The following is a 21176-nucleotide window of genomic DNA, read 5'->3' as shown; positions in this document are numbered from 1 at the left end:
CATTTTCTAAAAATATGCGTATCTGTAAAGCGTAGGGCATGCATGAGGCTCTCTGTTTCACCATGAACCATCTTGCTGGGTGAACGTATGCCTTTTTTATTCTTAAACTTTTAACTTTTCTTTCAGCTGTGTCCAACCACCCACTGAAGACCCTATCGACATTCAGAACTATTGAGTTGACGGACAGCAGCGATACTGCTGTGCATGATGGTACGTTGAAATTATACTAACCTTTTCAGATAACTTTTCCAAACCTTAATTGAAATTAGACTTTCGGAAGTGTATTCCTTGTCCATTTTTCAAAGGAAGTGGAGAGAGCTTTCTGTCGAGCTGTTAAAAGAACACTTAAAGTTGAGGAAGGGGGCGGAAGTGCCAGCCATAAAGAAATACTATTTCCACTCAAGTCTGAAAAATGCATTTAATCTTGAAATACTGATGTTCATTTGTAGTAACGTGGTGGCAACACTTGTTGAAAAGCAGGGAATTTATTCTTTCCGAAAAGGATGGTAATTGATGTGGCATATAATACTTGTAACTCCATAAATTTAAGGGTAATTAAATCCCTTGCTCCAGTGCACAAAGAACTAATATATTTTTCCTACATAAAACACAGCACCTTTGGCTAGCGCTGTTATGTAGGGACGAATTCACTTCTCTGCAGCATCAAGTATTGGCTGGAGTTGAAAGCAAAGCGTGAGGTTAAATAGACCGATACGCAGAATGGCAAGCAGCTAGGTCCAATTTGTTGATAGCATGAAATCAACATCTAAGCTGGCTTTTGTGGCCACAGTGTTCCTCCTTTGAATCTCTTCCTTTCTTTTCCTCTTCCAGGTAAAAGCGTTTCTTCTTAACCTTTAGGCCTCTGCCAGTATCTTTGCTCTCAGTTCTTGCTGCTCACGTCTCTTGAACTGCTGACAATTCAAGTCGCCGCTTAGTTCACCTCCTGCGTTTGTGTCTTTGTTACATGTCTCATGCTGCTCTTCACATGGGATCTCTCTCCCTATCTTCATGAGCCAGGCTTCAGTCTTCTCCATTGAAAGCTTCCTTTTTAAAACGTTTCGCTGATAAATTTTGTTAATCTTCTTTCTCAGATAGAAACGTCCTCCAGGCCACTCAAGGTATTGTGTATTCCCTGTTTAGTTGCAGACTCCTGGTGGCGGAGGATGCCTGGTTTTGTATCTGATACCCAGCTGAGCATACACTTGGCACTTGGCAAAACAAATTAAGAAAAGGATTGGATGAAAAAGGACTGTCTGGAGCTCAAGAGGATAGCTGAAATGCAGGGCTCTCCAAGTCAGTCAAGGTGCATTAGTAAAGCTGCCTGGCACACGCTTCTGTTTGGCTTATGCCTGTGCTAATTTTGCACTTCTATGAAGACCAAACAGCTCATGTTTTAGAAGCAAGATAAATCTTAGCCAAGGATAGACAGAACGTGCTAAATGCACAAGGGCAAAGATAAGAAGGGTAGGGATAATCTGCAGGGTGAAGTGTGCACTGCAGTTACCAACAGTATACAAACGTTATGTTCCCTTGATATTTCTCAGTGCTTTAGAACTCGATTTTTTGTTTGATTGGTGGTTTTGGTTGCTTTGGGGTTGGTTTTTCCCCCCCCCCCTCCTTTTCTATGTCACTGTGAGTAAAATCTATGTCAATCGGCAAAGTGATTATTTTAGCGGATTTGGTCACCTTCACAAGAGCTGGACTATTTTAATGGCAAAATCTTGCACTAAGAAGGTTCTGTGCTTCTGTCGAGCTGTTCTCAGGAGGAAGATGTGATAGCAGTTCGCTGCCCGTTAAGAAAGCACAGATCAAAGTCCCTTTGCTTCCTTCGGTAAAAATTTATTTTCAAACGCCTTTTGATTAGTTCCCTGTGACTAATCCTGTTTCTTAATGGCAACAGAGTGGATCTCCACATGAATCGCTCTAAGTAACAGGTCTCTGAATTTGGCATATGTTTGGGAAATCTTACTTAATGCTGTAAGAAATCTAACAAACGGCAATAATTAGAAATCTTAAAAGCAACAGTAAAATGCTCGAAATCAGTATTGCCAGCTTGTCCATAGTCCATTTGAATGATTCAAAAGGTGAGAAATAATTGATTGTGGCTCTGTGTGTTCAGCTTGTGTCATTTAACGAACTATCATCCCGATTAAGTATTTTTCCTGAGACATGCAGCAGTGAGTATGAACATGACTATGAGAAGTAAAACATAAGGCCTAACATGACAGTCAGGGAGGGGAGACGTGTTCTGGTTTCCTTGTAGACTCTTGGGTTCTTCTTTGCAGCTGCCATTCTGCATCCTCAAGGAATTCAGGCAGCTCATATATGGAGTAATTCCTCCTCTATAAAACACAGCGGTTCATATATTAATACGTAGGACTGGGCAGAGCTCTGAGGCATAACTCGCAGAAAGGTCGTAGGCATTTTAAGCTCTCGGTATACAAGTCTGTTAATGGATTTGGGTCTGCGTTGGATCCATTTGTCTGCGCGCTGCCCTCGACGTGCTTTTCCCACAGACGGCAGGGTTACCTGTGCTACAGACTTTTGTTAGAACTGGGCGTGATTCACCTGATGAGCTTTCAAACTGTGAAGGTAGCCTAAAGCCTAACACCTTTTATGTAGAAAAATAAATAGGTCAGAAATCACAGATTCTTGTTTTGTTTTGCCACATGTATCAAATGATGTGGTACCTCACTTTCTTTTGCGGTATGTCCTAAGATATATTTTCAAATGAAAGAACTTGGAAAAATGGTTGGATTGGGTTTTTTTTTTCCCCCTCTGATGTATACCTTGTGAATTATTTTGTTGTTTTGTTATATTGTGCTTTGTTCTTGCCCTCTGAAAGTCTCGGACAACATGTTGTTGCTCGGTTGAGTTCAGAGCTGGATTCCACCTTGCTGCTGCAGAGTGTTCAGTGTGTTGGTGCTGCTAAACAGTGGTATGCGTAATTCTTTTTATCGTGGCTTTGGGCAGGAAAAAAAGTCATGGCCATGCTGAGACTGAGAGCTGAGGATGAGAAGACCAACGTGAGGAAATCTGCTCTCCAGGTACGGTGTTTTCTGCATGCTTCCCTGTGCTCAGCCGTTACCCAGGATGCCGTTAAAATTAATAATTAGGCCATAGTACTGTAGCAAGCTGTATGTAACTTTGCCCACCTGTAGCTTCTTGCTATTCCTGCAGAGTGCCTCTGGGCCATAAAAACGTCTTGTTCCTGATAAGTAAATAATGCAAGCGTGATGATGGAAAATTTTTCTAGTACTCTTGCTGGCATTCTCTTATTCCGTCATTTAGAAAGAGAGGCTCTTTTCAAATGTCAATAGGCATTTCAATTAAGCGACTTCCGTATAAACTGAAGCATATTAGCTGCTTAGTTTGCTTTGACCTTGTTAACAAAGAGATTAGGATACATCCAGCTCCTTTTTGAGGTATGCATTGCTTTGCTCGTTGCTCTTTTTTTTAATGAAGGCATTAGCTTTTAAAGAGGTAGGCCTCGATGAAAATTTCGTTGTTCTAAAAAATACACATCTGCTGTTGGCTGCCTTCCTCTCTTAGTCCTCTTCACCCCCAACTCTTCCCCCTCAGTTCACACACTGATTTGAGCTTCTTGAGTTAAGACTTTACAATTGTTTCGTTTTGATGCTTTTTGATTTAAAACAAACAAAGAAACCCCAAAAATCCCCTCTTCCTTATTACCAGCGAAGAGACATGCTTCATACGAGAGACACCTTATTTTCAAGGGGAAATTGTGACATTCACTCTATCCAAATGCTGTTATATAATCAGAATGACTGTAAAGATGCTTTCTGTTTCATTCTACATCTCTGGTTGTGCCCAGTACTCATAAATTGTTAATGTGATGTTTCACTCTTGGTAAGATGAATTAATTTCTAGTTGGAGTTGGTAGGAGGTAGATTGTGTTTTTGATTTGCTACCCAATGTGCGTGGCCTGTATTCCCAACAAAGTTATGCTGGTATTTGACTTCCAGGTTTTAATGAACATCCTGAAGCATAAAATGATCCCTTGTACTGCAGAGGATTTGTCCACTCTTCAGGATCGTTGCCGGGACCCTGCTGTTTCTGTGCGGAAGCAGGCCTTGCAGTCTATAACAGAGCTCCTTCTGGTGAGAAAAAAAAGTATCATGAATTCTTATGCAGACCCGAGGTGAGCAAATGGTGGGTTAAAAGAAGGAGGAAACAGACAAATCTGGTACACGTCAGTTGTTCATTCAGTGAATTTCATTTTATGACTATGTTTTAATATTTTTTTTATTACCTTTTGACTTGAATGTCATGACTCATTCTTACACGTACTTGTGATTTCTGTAGGATGCTTCCAACTGTTGGAAACATTTATTTTCCTGGCTGTTGATTTGTGTGTCATGGAGAAAATGTTTATGTTGCTGGCCTTCTCAAGTTAAAAAAAAAAATCTGAATCACTTTACTAAGATGTAATGTATAGATGATAACACTGCAATATTTTTCTGTCTTTTCTATTTATTCACAAAGGGTTAGTAACTTAGGCTTGGAGCATAGGGTTTATATTAAGCCAAGCTTTTTTTTTAGTGTTAAATCATCTGCTGTACAGCTTTACTGCGATACTGTTACAATTATTTATAGGGTTTCAAAACAAAGTATTACAGTACTTTAGCAGAAGCGCCAGGTAGCTTGATCATAGATCTGATCAAATACCTGTGGCATCAAGGAGATATGAGTTCTCTTGTCCCATATGCTGCCCCACTGCAGTGTTTGCTGAGCAGTATGCTGGGGTTTATTAAAATTTATTTTCAAAGTTAGTATCTGAATCAGGAGGTTACTAGGCCCTTTACTGATCTTTTCCATGCATATAGGATCCTATAATGATTTAAAAACGTTTCTAATACAACGTGTGTTTCTCCCAGTCTCAGCACAACAGTGTTCTAGTGCAGAAGGCCTGGTTGAATGGAGTGGTGCCTGTTGTGATGGACGCCGAAAGTTCTGTCCAAGAAAAGGCCTTGGATTGCCTTGATCAGCTCTTGTTGCAACATATAAAATATTGTAATAAATTCAGGAGCGGTGATGGAAAGGAGGCTCTAGCGTGGGATCTCCTTACCCTCTTGACTTCAGAAAGCCAGGAGCTGAAGTAAGTGCATTTTTCCCTTCATTGCGGGCTCTGATGGCTTTTCCGTAGCCCTTTGTCCAACACGTCAGATGTTTTTATTGCCTTTACTATGGTACCATTCAGGGACAAAATCTAGAATTTTTCTTTTTTTTACTTTTAATCCTGTTAGAATAGGCAACTCTTCCTTTACAGAAGGAAACTGCCTATTGACCGGAGGGCTGAGACAGGGGTATGAGTTTATACTCCCAGCGCTGTCATTCACTGTGTGGCCACAGACCATTAGGTATCATAGTTTACATACCGTTTAAATGCACGTGCTGTCTATTGAGCAAGGACAAGAAATAAAATTTTGGGGTGGGTTTTTTTTTAAGGTATTTGAATTCCCTGCTTGAAACAGTCAATATAAGTGCATATTACTGCTAGAGATGGAAACTAGCGTGTTGTGAGGAGCTTGTGTTGCTCTCCCAGTTCCTGGGGCAGAGGAGCTTGGACAAGCTGGCAGTAGGTGAGAAGAGCGCAGCTTTTCCTTTGTGCTGACTATTTTCACTTGCTGCTCTTGTTACCTGTGCTCTCTCCCTGAACTTGAGCGTTCATATGCAGGAGTGTTGCATGCTGTTCTTGATGTGTTGATAGCAGCGTGAATATTTAAGTCAAATGGAGGTGTTCTGATGACAGAAATAAGAGAGGATATATAAAGAAAGGAGAACATCGCCTTTTATTAATTCTGATGCACAATATGTTACTTGTCTTATGACAAATAGAATTATTCTGCCTTTTGCAGAATGCTGTGGGAAGAAGCAGAAGAAATGGGATGACACACAGTATGACAAGGACACAACATTGATTAAAGACAGCTGTATGTTTATTAGTCAACAGGGCATAATAGCTCAGAAATAGAAAATGAGATGCTGGTTGGGCTGTCTTGCCAATTTGTGACAGTGTCAATGTTCTAACTTGGGCTATTTTATAACATAGTTTGCATAGTCATGGTACCTTCTTCTTCATGACCTTAGAGTACCTTGCAGCTTGATAAATCTCAGAACTTTTTCAAGGTGAAGTAGGTAATGGGTTAAATAGAAAAATGAGCAGGTCTTTTTATGGTGCCTTAGCAGTACTGTAGCCTGTCCCCTTATGGGTATTAAACAACTACTAGAAAGCCTTTGTTACAGATCGCTGAAGTTATATTTTCTTGATTTGTCATGGGATCAGTTGGACCTTCTATCTTACTGACACAGAGCACTACGTCCATGCTTGATGCCAGGTCTGTAGTGCGTCAGGATTATGAACTGAAAGACTGAAAATATTACTAGAAAAATACGTAGTAGAAGTCCCTACGTATTCTGAGTAGTGGGAATGCCAAGCGACAGCAGCTCTGTTGTGTTGCCCTGTGTGTCCTGGACAGGGCTGTGGATTTTACTGCCAGTGTCTAAAGTGTTTTGTTTACTCCTCCTTTAACTTACTTTTTTTTTCTTTTCTTTCTCGTAGCCGTTACTTGAGCAAAGCTTTTCATTTGTGGTCCAGACAGAATAAGTTCACCTCCACTTTCGTTAAAAATGTCATGTCTCATGTGGAAACGGAGCGTGCTGTACCAGCTTGGATGGTGCTTGCGAAGGTGGCAGGTTCTTCACCCAAGCTGGATTTTTCCAAGGTCATTGAATCCTGGGACAAAGTGAGCAGGTATACGTGTCCATCCTCCATTCTGCAGGGAAGAGATGGGGGTGAAGAGGAGGAACAAAGCAAGTGAGCGCTTTCTGTCCTTCCACAGGCAGATTGCTGTTCCGCTGCTCAAATCACAGTTCTTAATTCAGGCATTAGGTCCTACAGCTAAGAGGCAAGCAATGGCCCGTAGATTTGTGCCATAACCACTCTTAGCTTAAGCTTTTTGAGTTTTCATTTGGTTTGACAGGTCTGCCTTAACAATGCATATCCCAGATGAAAGGATTTTTCTACTGTGATTTGGTGGTGTTCTTTAGCGTTTATGTTAATTTGTCTGCTCTACTATTTTTCAGGCAGCAGAACGTGAGCGCTGATACTAAAGGACATATACTGTGTGTCATGGGTCACGCTGCGAAGCACATCCCTAAAAGCACCTGTGAGAGGCTGATCGGTGAGTGCCCTGAGAAACTGCAGAGGGGAAGGCAGTGTTCATGCCTCCCACCTTAACCGTTATTTCTTCTCCATAAGCAGTTGATAAGCTTCGAAAATGCTAATTTTGTGTGTGTGATCTCATTTTCAGATAATATCAAGTGCTGGCTGAGGGAGTCTTGGTGTCCCTTGGAGGTGATTAGCCCAGCTGTAGATACTCTGCAGAAGCTCTGCCGTGCATATGCAGATGTGCCGGAGGAGGCACAGGTGTGACTTAAAATACATATTTTAAAATAGCTTGTTTCACACTTAGGAGGACTGTCTCTTGAAGGCAGCTTCTGTCTCCAGTCTGTTGGTTTATTAGCTCTCTAAACAAAGAGGATCTGACTCCAGCAACCTGAGTCTGTTCTGCTCAGCTCTTACCTTCTTTACTGCAGTTGTGCTGGAGAGCTTCTTATAGCTAAGAACGGACTTGTAAGAAATCTTCTTTCTTCAGAAGGATTTCCCCCTGCCCTGCTGCCTGAAATACCTTGCATTTACCTTCTGTCAAAGTTTGCAGAATTGCTAAAGGAGACCTATTGCTGTGCCTTTATGATATCAGCTATTTCTCAGGCTTGGTCTGGTTTGAAGCTATAGGCTTATACTATAAGGTCTGATTATTCTGTATGAGAGCTGCTGTAGAGACACATATTTTCTAGACCTCTTTCATGGGACCAAAGGGGGAGTTAATAACACATCACTTGCACATTTCTCTTTTCTGTCCCCATTTGTTTTATGCCATTGCTTTGTTCTGCTCCTGCAGCAAGAAGGTAGGCTATCTTTTGCTGGTAAAATAGAGATCTCGGCCTGAGCACAGTCATAAAGAAGCTAAAACCGATGCAGGGGTCTCTTGCTAATGATTTCACTTTGTGTATGTGTTATATTTCTTTTTCAATATTGATGACAGCTATTTTATAATAGCCATCCCAGTAAAGTTTAGTAAATGGTATGGAAATCTGCACTCTCTGTGCTTCAGAAGCCAGGGTGGTTTGATGGTTTCTTTTTTTTTTAAACTGACAGTCAGAAAATCCTCCCTTGCAGGCTTCCCTGTAGCCATCAGGTATCCCTCCCTTGTAGGCCCCCTGTAGCCATCACAGTGTGTTGGCTTACAACCCAGTGCAGATGTTCCCGTACATTGGTCACTTCAGCAGTTCTAACAGCCTAGCTGCCATACATATGTGTATTTGATTTCTTACGTTACCAGTTTTAGATGGTAGAAAAAGGGAAACGATGCTTTATTTTCATTACCCTCTGGTAGACTATTAGCTTGCTTTGTTTCCCCTCCACCCCTTGGAATTTGCATCGTGTTTTCATTTGAATGGAACTGCATTTTCCAAACAACAATTAAAAATTCACACAGACAACCTCAAATGTGTTGGATATACATGAAACAGTCGCCTAAATCCCTTTTATTTAAATCTGTGTGATTTCTATAATGAAGTAAACTCAGGCCTGTGGATCGTTAGAAGCCAGATTCTCCAAGGTGTTTTGACACTTGCACACATCCTTTGATGTGGAGGAAGAACTGTAAAGCTCTGAGGCACTGTGTGATTGATTTCAATAGGACCTACATTATTATAAGCATGTAAGGACTTTCAGATCAGGGATTCATGTGTGGACAGGTATTACAGCCACATTTTCTCTAATTAATAAAGTGCCAAATTAATTTTCTTTAATTATGGAACAGGAGCTGCTCAACCAGGTGTGTGGAGATTTAGTATCCACCTGTGAAAGCTATATTTCCAATATAGTCCTCAAAGAGGGTGGAGCAGAGCAGCTGCAAGAAGATCTCTTGGTAAGTTTGGTTCCCCTTCACAGGTTGGTCAAAGGATGTAGGCGTAGTTGGAATTGGCGTTCCTTAAAGTTCACGCCAATAACTGTGTTACGTAGGAAAATGCTGATGTGTGTGCTTTGTGTGTAAGCTCGTAATGAAATCTGGTATTTGTGGGCCTGGGAGCATACAGCAGTTTTATACATCAGCAATTGCATTAAGGATATGATACTCCATGTGTTTTTAATAAAATGACTTGGTTTTTTCTTTGCTTTTCCACTCATACTTCTTAGGTGAGCTGTTTGGGAAGTAAGTCTGCAAAACGCATAGAATGCTCTGAGGAGTGTTTTAGCGTATTAAACACACACCCCATTTCTGTTTCAAAGCTTCATCTTCTGCACTCTAGCCACTGTCTTCTTGAAAGGACTGAAGGAATGCTCAGTTGTTTTTGGAGAAGGACGATACCGACTCCTGCTGAGTTAATTTGCAGCTCAGCCATTGCCTTTTGACTGCAGTGTTGCTTTATCTCTGTAGGTGAGGCACCTCTTCATCTTGGGTGAGGCTGCGCAGCTGTGTCCAGCCAAAGTGGAGAAACGCATCTTTCTTTTGATTCAGTCCATTCTGGCTTCTGTCAACGAGGACCAATGTGAGGCGCTCTCCTTGCTGCCTTTAGTTTTGCATTTACAGACAACACTGTTCACCAGAAAAGCATGTTTTCATTCCTGACCTGTTCTTTTCTAGTGTCTAATTCTCCAGATGGAGAGGAAATTCCAGCTTCTCAGCCACTGTCCCAGTTCAGAGGGTCAGCCATGACTCCAGTTATCAGAGCTCATGCGTTCATTACTCTAGGTGAGTGCCATCCCGCAGTAGAAGCGTGCCCTCATCTATCCGGTTCTCAGCCTTTCTGGTTAAAGTCCTGCTCAAAAACTGTGTCGGTTGTAACAGATAGCCACAGTGCTCAACATTTGAATTGCCTCAGCTCATAGCTTTTAGCAATGCAATTATCCATGGTAACAAGTTGCACAAACCATAAAAATACTGCCATCTATGTGACTGCTCCTCAAGGTGGTTAATGCATTCATTAATAGTGATTAGTAATTCGCAATGACCTCCAGAATTGTACTGTACTTGCATTTGAAGTTGTTTGCTGTCTGGCTGAAGGATCGTCTTACATGTAGTGAGGTGCTCAGCAGAGGAGGAAGAAAACCCGGTGCTTTTGGTGCAGTTTAGAGCAGAATGACTGCACGCAGTTACTTGTTTTCCTCAGCACAAACGAAGAGGGTTTTTGTGATAGAAGCCTGGTCAAACTATGTCTCCGGTATTAGGGAGAGCACTAAGTGAAAGTTCTGGCTTTGCAGTACCTCTGTGGTTAGGAACAAGTGTCTTCTCTTGCAGACAGATAGTCTTATTCTTTCCTTAACTGCTTTGGGAAGCTTAATACTTTTGTACAGAGCTGAAAAACAGTTAGGGAGAAGTACTGTTAGAATGCAGGCTATTTTATATTAAGTCGGTTTAGTGATACTTTTAGAGGTGGGTGTCTCCCTGCTATGCCTATGACAGCTGGGGCTGTTCTTTTTAGCTGCTTTGAATAATACCCTGTACACAGAAATAGTTCTCTGTGAGGGAGGGAATTTGGCAGAGAGACCCACACTATAGGTCTAAGAGGAGTTTGGAAGAACTCCTTGAAGTATCATTTCTTTGAGAGATCGTGCGGATTGCTCATCGAGTTTCAGCATGTGTTTCTTGTTTATTCCCCTGTTTACTTCCTGATTCCTTTCTTGGCTCATCATATTGGACTCAAAGGAGGCAGTAAGCTGGGCTGTGGTGCTTAGGAAGAAGAATATAGTCACAGCACTGGCAGCCTCATCTCTGTTTCACAGGTAAATTGTGTTTACAGCATGAGGATCTGGCAAAGAAATGCATTGCAGCTCTAGCTCGAGAACTGGAGGTGTCATGTGATGTGGCTGTTCGCAATAACGTTATCATCGTTATGTGTGATCTCTGTATCCGTTACACGTCCATGGTGGACAGATACATTCCCAACATCTCGTTGTGTCTGAAGGACCCAAATCCCTTCATCCGTAAGCAGACCCTAATCCTGCTTACCAACCTTCTGCAGGTAAATAGAGTCCTACGCACGTACCTGAGAACCCACTTCAGCTGGCAACCTGACCAGTGGGTGTATTGCTTGTACCTTGATTAATCTGCACTTAATCAAGAAGACTTTAAACTATGTATTTTGTTACTGCTTTTGGGTTTTTTGCTGGCTAGGCAGAGATCATATATAGGACGCTTAACACAGATGGATAATGAGATTATTTTTAGTCAATAGTTACCTCTTCTCCTGTCTTCTCTTTGTTCCTTTGAATTCCCTTCAATGTCACTCCTATATGAATGAATATAACAAGCATAACATCACCTTTTTTTCCTACCGGCTCTGCTTACTGTTCTAAAGATGTAAATGTTGAGAGGCTCAAAATGTTTACCCTCCCAATGTTCATATGAAGCCAACCAAGGCAGATTTGGAGTGCATTTGGCTCTGAGAACAGTGTTGAAGAGCATGTGTGCCTTGGGATGGGAGAACAGATTTTTCATGTTTCTACTTTTTATTGATACCTGTGGTAAACCTAGATGCTTGCTGCTGTGGCATTTATGCTCTTTAAAGCATTCTCCAAAACATTGTCATCGTGGGGTTTATTTTGTGTACCTCCAGGTGAAACTGTATAGCTTGCTCGTTTGCCTGATGTACATATGTACATTCTGCTAGGCTCCATTAGATATTATCCTGACTAGAGTCTGAAAGTTCACGCTAGGTTCGTTCCTGAACCAGGTTGCTAATTTATTGTCTTGCCGATTTCTTACAGGAGGAGTTTGTGAAATGGAAAGACTGTCTCTTCTTCCATTTTATCAGTGTCTTGGTGGATCCAAATACAGATATTGCCAGGTAAAATACTCATCTGTAAAACAGATGTAAAACCAGAGATGTACTCAAAACCAGTCTCAGTCTTGCACCTTCCACATGCAAAGACAAATTTCAGTGAGAGAGCAATGACCATCCCATTAACCTCTTCACTTCTACTTCACGCTTCACGCTTTAGGGTCTGCAGTGGGAGCAAAGGAGTGGTGAACCCCTTTCCATGCCATTGGAAGGTCCCAAAGCAGCAAGCTGTGTGTTCTTGGCTGTTGTCAAAACACGCAGCTCTGCTCTAATTTTGACTCTCACTTATCCAGAAAAAAAGGAATTTTTTGAAACAAGCCTTTATGAAATCTTCCTTGTGATTCTCTAATAGGCTCTGTCTTAAGTGCTGGTTTCATTTTAGGATTAGGATTAAATATTCTTTTTTTTTTCTGCCATGGCATGCCTTGTCTTTTTAAGCCTCTTACCACATTTTGTAATACTTTGACATGTAAGAGAAGTTACGCACACTGGCTTTAAGCGCATGTTTATGTGGTTTTTGTAGGTTTCAAAGTCTCAGGGTGCTCTGTTATGTGAGAAATGAGAGTGGGCAGGTTTCTCTAAGGATGGAAGTTCATGCAGGGATGCTGGATGCAGAGGAGGCTTGGACACCTTGCTACTTGTTTCTACCTGGAACAATCAATCTGAAGATTGGTGTTTCCAAGGCCATCAACCTATCGTTGCTTACTAGTGCATATTCACGCTATCTTTTCTCTTCAGTGAGTTTTTAATATAAAAATGTCTTTCCAGTAGATGGTGGCATTGCAACACTGACATTCCTAAAGCTTTAGCTAAGGAACAAGGTGCTATTTCTTTGGGAGACTTCTTTGCATCTGCATTCAGTGACTGCATCCTGACCGAAACACGTTCATCATATCTGGGATTGACTTGCAGCTCTTGCAGGACTTTTGGTGATAACTTTTTGCAGAGTACTCCAAGTGTCTCAGCCGCAGTGGGGCTTCAGTTATTCAAATAACGGAAGTGGTGTGCCTGGATTCAAGTTCAAATTTATTTCTGTCTCTGTTTACAATGGCAAAAAAATGTAGTAGTATTGTGGATGCTGAAAATGTCTGTCTCTTTCTGGATGAAAAAAAGGCTTAAAGTCAATGAGCTGATAACCTTGTTCAAGCCCAGATGGAGCTGGGCAAGGATTAAATGGGGTATTGAGGGAGACTTGGCAGAGGAAAACTGTCCTCCTGCTTTACAACTTGTGAACCCTATGCTGTATTTCAGTACTGGCTTTTAGAAGCTGCCTGATAAGTTCTTCCTCTTCCTCCTTTCCAGGTTTGCAGAGTTCTGCCTGGTGCACCTCTTACTGAAGAGGAATCCACTAGTGTTCTCCCAATACTTCATTGAGTGCATCTTCCATTTCAATAGCTATGAGAAACACGAGAAGTACAACAGGTTCCCCCAGAGCGTGCGGTCAGTTAAGCATACTCCTATCTCCTTTTTGCTAAATGATGGGCTGCCTGGTGCTCGTGGCAGTTCATAATTATGTGTGAAATAGGGTGAAAACAGCTTAGGGAAGCTGTTACACGAAGAGTGTCCTGCCTTCCTTGTGACACTTCTGGGAGGACTTCTGCATGTAATTTGTGGGACTGTGTGGTATCCTGACAGGTTTATGGGTCTTGAAAGTGACATTTAAATATTCCTTGCTGATTTAAAGCCTTATTACTTCTGTCGGTTCACATAATGTGACTCAGCCCTTGTAAAATGTCTTGCTCTACCACAGGGCGAAGAATCTCTTTTCTCTGAAGGGAAAAGATAACAAAGAAAAAAGGATGCATATCTACAAGTTCCTGCTAGACCACTTTACAGACGAGCAGAGGTTCAACATTACAACAAGGATCAGCTACAGCATCCTAGGTAAGGGTCTGTCTTTAGAAAAGAGCTGGTGTTTGTATAAAACCATTAGGCTCTTGATCCAGCCATGTTATCTTCCTGTCTTCACTGGCACTGCTGTTTCCAGTAAAACACTTCTTATTTCTCCCTGTGTGTTCCAGCATGCTTTGTGGATAAGGTCCTTCCATTGGACCTGGAAGCCAGTGATCTGCTCTCGGATACGTTTGCAGTCCTTAGCTGCAAAGAAATCAAGCTATCAACTATGAGGTCAAAACCCAATGAAGACATTCAGCCTGATGATGACGAAATGGCGATGGCCAGTGCTGTCATGCAGGTGGCCCAAAAAAAGCTCATCTCGCAGGTGAATGGCACTTGATCTGGTGTGGGAAGGGGGCTGGCCACCATGCTGGGAGGATCTGACCTTTCTGCGACAGAGAAACTTGTGCACAAATGATCCAAGTAACACAGCAATGCCACTGACATGCTGTGCTAGGAGGCTGTGGCTCAGGCTCTGTCTGTAGGCCCACTCTGATCTGAGGGCACCTGTGGAAGCACCGCACGCTGCAAAAACAAAACATAAAGGCTAAATTTGTGAAGGGTTTGTACTTGAGGGGTCAGCTGGAGTGGTCAGAAATGCATTTCCTGTAAAGTCAGTGAAACTATGCTAGGCTTGATTTTGTTCCACAGGTCTCTTACTGGTAAACCATTTGAGCATAACAATGGTTTTTGGTGCACCTTCTGGCACTTTGCCTTCAGTGTGAGAACTGATTGAATTAGTGATGTATCTTAAAAGACTCCACTTAGGCTAAAAGCTTGTGTACACGCATGCGGCGTTAAGAGCAGGCTTAATTGCGGTAATTCCCTTGCCGTGGAGTGATAACTCCTCACACTGAGGCCATTCATCTAACCGCAGAATGGCTTCTCCTTTATTGCATCATGTAACTGTTCATGCCTTGTTCAAATAAAGGTTCAGAAGAAGAACTTCATAGAAAATATCATCCCAGTAATCACGTCACTGAAGTCTTTGATGGAGCAGAAGAGAATCCCAGCTCTTAGGGACCTTATGAACTACCTACGGGTAAGTGTTTTCTTGTTGGGTTTTTATTTTTTTCCTCTCTTGAGTTAATGTGTTAGATGTGCAACCAGTAATGGAACGAACAGCCTTCTTAGAAGGAAATTTAGAAGGCATATGATGTTGTGACACTGCCACTGTGTTAAATAATGTGGGAGGTGGAGGGATTTTAGATAAGGATCTCACAGTGTGTTACGTGTGAGCCTCCTCAGTGGAACGTGGGCAGAAAGCTTGAATGCTGGAAAGCTTTTTCATGTTCTGAAGTACAAATTGGAATCGAAACTCTTAGTCTGTTAAAAACACCTCTGCTCTACCAACTGGTATTTCCTTTTGCACTTAAGCAGCTGTGATCTGAATGGAGACATGAATCAGTAGTCAGGAGAGATTTCTGAAAGAGTTTAAACATTCCTTATTGCTCCAGGAAATGATGCAAGATTACCGAAATGAAATCAAAGACTTCTTTGCTGTGGACAAGCAGCTGGCAGCCGAGCTGGAGTACGATATGAAGAAATATGAAGAGCAGCTGGCCAGGGAGAAGGAGTCAGACCAAGAGCAGGTCTCGGCAGCGCAGGCAGAGGTGGTTGGTGCCATTAACTCTGTACACGTTCTGTCCTCTGCTAAAATGTGTGCAGGCATAACACCCAGGCTCTGTATGTCTGTGGACCTTGTTACAGCGCTTCTAACAGAATGGTTATGTAATGTTCTCATACTTCTTCGCATGTGCTGACAGAAGCTGTGGTTTCAGAGCCATTTGATACGCTTAGAATGACAGCAAACAACATGCGTTAGGCAAAGAGGAGCAGCAAACAATTAATGTAAAAAGAATTAAATTTCAAGGGAAAACCAAGTCTCCAAGTCTGATTTGCCACTGGATGCTGTGCTTACGTGTCATATTGCTCTCTGTTCCCAGGGTGCTAAAGATGAAAACAGGTCAAAGAGAAGGGTTCATTTTGTCTGACTGTAGGTGCACACAGAGTGGAAACTTAAATATCTCCTGATGATACAGATCCTCTTTTAAAGTCAATGTAAAGAAATAGATATGTGCCTGGGTCGATTGTCCTGAACTATTCTAGATACCTACCTTAAGATGAGATGATTTTTACCCTGGAAGTGCCTTTCTCTCTCTGCTGGCTTTAAAAGAGCACCTATATATAGACCTCTAAACTGGGACATATGTATCCCATCAAAACTTCCTATTCGCTTCTTGTTAAAATTTTGGCCGATAAATTCTTTCTCCCTAGCACCCCTTTACGTCCATCACACAAAGGGCAGTTCTTAATCACACAGCACGTAGGTCTAACCAGCTTGTATCTAGGATTTTCTATACTTGTATCTGTTGTTAGACATATGATCTTTTCTCCTGTTTTCTGTAGCGACCTCCATCTTCGGAGACAGCTGTACCTTCTGGTGGCTGGAATAATAATGCTCAGTCTCCTGTACGTGGAAGACAGTCCTTGCCGTTTAGATCAAGTCCTTCCTCTGTGCCTTCTACACCTAGTGCTGATGTTCTGAAAGAGCCGATACTCAGTCGCAGGTATGGGTTTCTGTTTATATCATCGGTTATGGTATTCTGCAGGGCTATTGCTCTGCTTATCCACTCCTTCCTTAGTGGTATGAAACTCACCAGTGTTGCAGCATAATGTGCTCCATTACATTTGGTGTTTAACATCATAAGGAATTGGGAGGGGATGCGACTCTCCTCATTACATGTACCTCATCTGGGCTTGCAGAAGGAAATCACCACTGTTTCTGTCGCCTTTTTTGCCCTATAGGCCAGCATCCTTGAGCACACTTGCCATCCTGAACTCTGCCAGGAAAGCAATGGAAGCCAGAAGCAAGCAACGCAGCAAGAGTGTTGGAGGGATTTTATCGGCTGCATCGCTTCCATCAAGCGCAACTGGCAGCAAGCAAGGTAGGAAGCTTGCTGCAAACTGATCTGGCATTGGACAGCGTTTAGCTGACGCAGCCTGATTGTTAGACCCTTGAGGTCTCTAAGTGAATACATTACTATTCTTAATTATTTCTTTGTTATTTCTAGTATCCTTTCAGAGCCTGAATCAACAGTCTGCCGGAGGAAATGTTCCTGTGGTGGGCCGTGCAATCAGCACACCAGAAAGTAAGTGTGACCCAAAGAAACCCGTTCCAAATTGGGCTGAGCACTCATTCTCTGAGAGAGGTAGCAGTGCATGGCTCCCGTAAAGAGCAGAGAAAATTGGTCATTGATAGGTATAGATTATATATTTATCTAATTGGCGGTAGTAAATAAGAACTGTTCTGAAATTGAAGGTCTCAGATGAATGATGTACATAGGAAAGCACAGTCTGGTATGGTCTCCATTTACATCCACAGGGTATTATAATAACGAGTCAGCGCAGGAGAGCTTTTATTTCAGGCTGCTGAAGTAACAGAGCTACTGCCCTTTTTTCCTTCATCAGCTCTGGGGTGCCGAGGAGGCATGTTGTCAGGGTTTCTTAATAGTATGCATTGCCCAAAGCACGCAAGATTCTGTTGCATTGAGACACTTGCTCTCCTTAACTCTGGAAGCATAGCATAGCGTTTCTAGGCTGAATTACAGAACCCTTCTGTGGGGGGAAATACTCAAGGTCCAGTCCCCCTTTGGCCCTAAGACAGGGGGTTCCTGTTGTCCAAAGAAAGGATCTCAGGTGAGCTACGACCTGCTTCTAGAGCAGATAGTGACCTGTGACAACTGCAAGAGAACAGAGGTCTGCTCAAGTGGGATTAATAACCTGCGCGGTCATTCGTGAGTGTGTGTGTGCACATTCTACCCTAAGAAAGAACTGAACTGAGCATTGGAGAAGGAATGATTTGGGTTTTTTCTCTGCTGTGGAAATTAAACTAAAAACACAGAGAGGAATCTCTAATACACAAATTGTGAGAGCCTGCTGCGCTCATGTCCACTGCAGCTGAATTGCCCTCTCGCAAAACCTGACCTTCAGAAGTTAGGTTTTATTGGAATGCTTTCTGACAGCCCCACAGCACTCTGCAGTGTCACTTTCTGCAAGCACAAGAGGCAGTTAGAGTGAAGCACAAACGGAGCTGAGCTCCAGCAGTAGATCCCCTTCGTTTCTGTTAATTCGCTGCTGAACTCCTTTAGGGCATCTCCATTGTAGTGTGAATTGTGAGTGTGATGAGCACCCTCATGAGAGAGCTCCGGTTAAGCTGGGAGTACAGGCGAGGGTCTGACAGGTCATCTCTCATTAGGCAGTTGTGAATTGCTGCGGGGAGGGGTGGATGTTCCAGAAGCACAGGTGTCTGGCTGCACTCTCTGCCTGTGTGTGTGCAAACACCTGACCTGCACGCACACAGGAGAGCAAACGACACGTAGCCAATAAGGCAGTCGGCTCTGCGGCAGTCTGCAAGTACCTGACATCTGCGAGCAGGCAGGAGCAAACCAGCAGCAGTGATGTGCATCCACTGGAAAATCTGACCCTTCCCTGTATGCTCTGCTGTTTGGCTAGATTTGTCTGCCTCCATGTTTCTCTTTGCTGCCTGAGCAACAAGCAATGATCTTTGTACAAAAAAATTTGGGGGCATGTTTTTAGAGAGCAGAAATCTTTAAGCGCCATATCTCTGTCTGGAAGCTTGCACGGCTGTTTCTCTTAAGCACCATATGGTAAAAAAGGAGGAAGAATGTTAATCTGCAGTGGTACTAGGGCTGAATTCCTACTTTGCTTCAAGGCAGCATGTGTCCTTCAGCAGGGAGACAAACTGTACAGAGCAGTATCATCGCTTCAGTTAGCGTGTGTTGAGCCATCTGCATGGTGGCGCTGGGTCTTGAAGGCTGATAGACAATCAAAACACTCTTATTTTTCTGGTATATCATCGTAAAACTATTGGAGATGCAGTTCTGTGTAAACCATTTTGTACTTGAGATGTTAAGAACAGCTGTCTCTCTTTTAATTTGCCTTATTCGACTGTTCTGTCACTCTCTCCCCTGCTGTCTTTGGGTCTCCTCTTAAACTCCTGCTCGTTACTCTGAGACTGGGTCGGGGGTCTGGGCGAGCATAGATTGCTTCACTCGGGTACATAAATATGTATTGTGGAGATACCACCTTCGATTCCATGGGAAGCCCTACTTGATGACAGCCCTCTACCATTTCCTTCCTCCCTTCCTTCCTTTCACACAAACTTCTTGTTAACCAAGATATCTTGTTACAGCACACGCTGCACAAAGTCAGGACGCTTGCAGGTCAGTCTTGAGAGATGCAGAGGCCAACTAAGGCAGATAGATAGGTAGATCAAGTTGGATTTCCACTATACAAGCTTCAGTGATTCCCTTTCAGGACAGGAAAGTAGTTAAAGAGCAAACCCGGTTAGTCTGTAGGGAGAAGTCCTTTTAGCAGAGTTTCCAACTCCTGCCCTATAAAGTGCTTTCTACCTTAATTCCTTGTGAAAGATTCTGGGAAACATCAGCATAAAACAGAGCATTGAATAAAGTAAAATCTGAATATTGTGACATCTCTCCTGAGATAAATGACAGGAAGAGAGACAGCTGACAACTACGGCCTATTCAGGCAAGCTAAATTCTACCTAGCCTGCTTGTCAAGTGGCTCCTCTTTTCTGGCTGCAGGCAGTTCCTTACAGAAGGGCTGTTCGGGTTCTTTGTCAGCCTCCAGGGGTCCCGTGTTCCGCCTTGTCTAGGCAAAGCAATGGTCTGAATCTAACATGTCGTTGTGAATGATGGCAAAGCTTCGGTGGAAGGTGTGGCCCTCCCTAGGTAGGGACAAGGAGGTCCCATATTTAGATTAATTTCTGGCACATATGAGGAAGGCTGTAAGTCTGGAGCATGAAGCTGATGTGCACAGACGGGCCATCAGATTCAGCACGTAATTTTGAGGCTGGACAGGAGACACTGAGATGTACTGGCCTGGAAAAGAGAGATGTGTATGTGCTTGTAATTAACTGGATTTACTTACTGCGTGACACTTAAGTGTTCTACTACAGCATGCCTTGCCCTCTGGCTATGTCACAAGCTGACTGCTAATATGTGCTTTTTCTTTCAGAGAGCATTAATGACTTGACTTTTGGTGCTGGGGTCAGTTACATCAGCTTGACGCAGACACCCGGTTCAGCTCCAGGCAAGTTATTTTTGTAATTCTAACTTGAGGGGGGGAAAAACCCCCAGATGATCAAATCTGTGGCATTTTTTTTAAAATATGAAAATATATGCTTTATTTGCAGAGAATAAAGAGGATGAGGACAAGGCAAGAGATGTTATCTGTTTGACATCACCAGAGAAACTGTAAGTTCAGCGCAGGTCTGAAAGAGTAATCACAGTGAGGAAGACTGGTTAAGTGCTTTCAAATAAATGGTCATTCTGCTTCATTCTTCTAGCCCATCCCTGCCACGGGAGTGGAAAATAGAATCCCCAGCAAGGAAAAAAAGCAGCCAACGTGTCCCTCTGAGACGGTCCCAGAGGAGAACTCCATTGAAACCAGACAACTGATCCTTTCATTGAACTTTTTGTACAGAATCATCATGTTGCCTGAAATCTGTCCTTTTCCTCTGTAGTTACAAATCATTGTGGGCACATGTCCGTCCTTCCTTCCTTATCTATTCTTATTTGGTTTTTACGTGAAACTATCTGGAATATGGGCATACAAATCCCGCGTTAATGCCTGTATGTATTATAAACTGCTGCTGTTGACAAAGCTCACTGGAGTGCTAGAAAGCTGCAGTATAAAGAGAGGCTTGCTCTTCACTCACAGGATGTATAATTTGTCCATTTGGAAAAGCAGGAGCATAATGTTGCCACAAGCTTAGCAATAAATGCATTTATCACAGCTTGCAGGGAAGTGAGTGGCTCAGCTTATTCACTCGATCCCTCATTGTCCCTCTTGGTTATATACTACAGCTGCTTTAATTTGAACAAAGGTAAAACAGCTTGTCACTGCCACACCCCTAAATCTGGTAATTGCACGCTACATCACCTCTTATTTGTTGTGCGAACTCCTGTGTGTATGAACAGCCTTAATGTTCTTTTATATGGAATATTTCCATTCTTGAACTATGTTATTTCCAACTATTAAAATTTTATGAAAATAAATGGTTACAGAATTAATTCCACCCACAGCTTCTCTCCTCTTCTTGATCTGACAGAGAAATTATTTTTTTCTATAGATTTCTACAGCCTCAAAGTCTCTTCTACTACATCGCTGGTATCTTAGGCACTCAGTTCAATTAATGTTGGACCCAGCGGCTTTTAAATATAGACTCTTACTTGACTGCACGCAGGATATGAGTAACTCACTAAAATCAAGGCTGGTAAGTCACGTGCATTTGTGCTCTGCCC

General features: G+C 42.6%; 1 protein-coding gene across 1 annotated transcript in view; it reads left to right on the top strand.

The window, feature by feature from the left end:
• NCAPD3 (non-SMC condensin II complex subunit D3) overlaps positions 1-20950 on the top strand; it is a 30128-nt gene extending 9178 nt beyond the window's left edge. The window contains exons 13-35 of the mRNA XM_064470962.1: positions 127-210; positions 2974-3047; positions 3987-4121; positions 4899-5119; positions 6584-6775; positions 7108-7205; positions 7335-7450; positions 8910-9017; positions 9528-9639; positions 9735-9842; positions 10874-11112; positions 11858-11937; positions 13234-13371; positions 13682-13815; positions 13953-14152; positions 14759-14869; positions 15285-15443; positions 16237-16397; positions 16636-16775; positions 16902-16979; positions 19888-19962; positions 20066-20126; positions 20219-20950. Coding sequence (XP_064327032.1) covers positions 127-210; positions 2974-3047; positions 3987-4121; positions 4899-5119; positions 6584-6775; positions 7108-7205; positions 7335-7450; positions 8910-9017; positions 9528-9639; positions 9735-9842; positions 10874-11112; positions 11858-11937; positions 13234-13371; positions 13682-13815; positions 13953-14152; positions 14759-14869; positions 15285-15443; positions 16237-16397; positions 16636-16775; positions 16902-16979; positions 19888-19962; positions 20066-20126; positions 20219-20330 — 2936 coding nt within the window. The 3' untranslated portion in view covers positions 20331-20950. The remainder of the gene's footprint in view (positions 1-126; positions 211-2973; positions 3048-3986; positions 4122-4898; positions 5120-6583; positions 6776-7107; positions 7206-7334; positions 7451-8909; positions 9018-9527; positions 9640-9734; positions 9843-10873; positions 11113-11857; positions 11938-13233; positions 13372-13681; positions 13816-13952; positions 14153-14758; positions 14870-15284; positions 15444-16236; positions 16398-16635; positions 16776-16901; positions 16980-19887; positions 19963-20065; positions 20127-20218) is intronic.
• Positions 20951-21176: the final 226 nt, after the last annotated feature.

Source organism: Phalacrocorax carbo, chromosome 21 (assembly GCF_963921805.1).
Source record: "Phalacrocorax carbo chromosome 21, bPhaCar2.1, whole genome shotgun sequence".
NCBI lineage: Eukaryota > Metazoa > Chordata > Aves > Suliformes > Phalacrocoracidae > Phalacrocorax > Phalacrocorax carbo.
The sequence above is the reverse complement of the archived record's forward strand: the minus strand, read 5'-3'. Positions and strand labels throughout refer to the sequence as shown.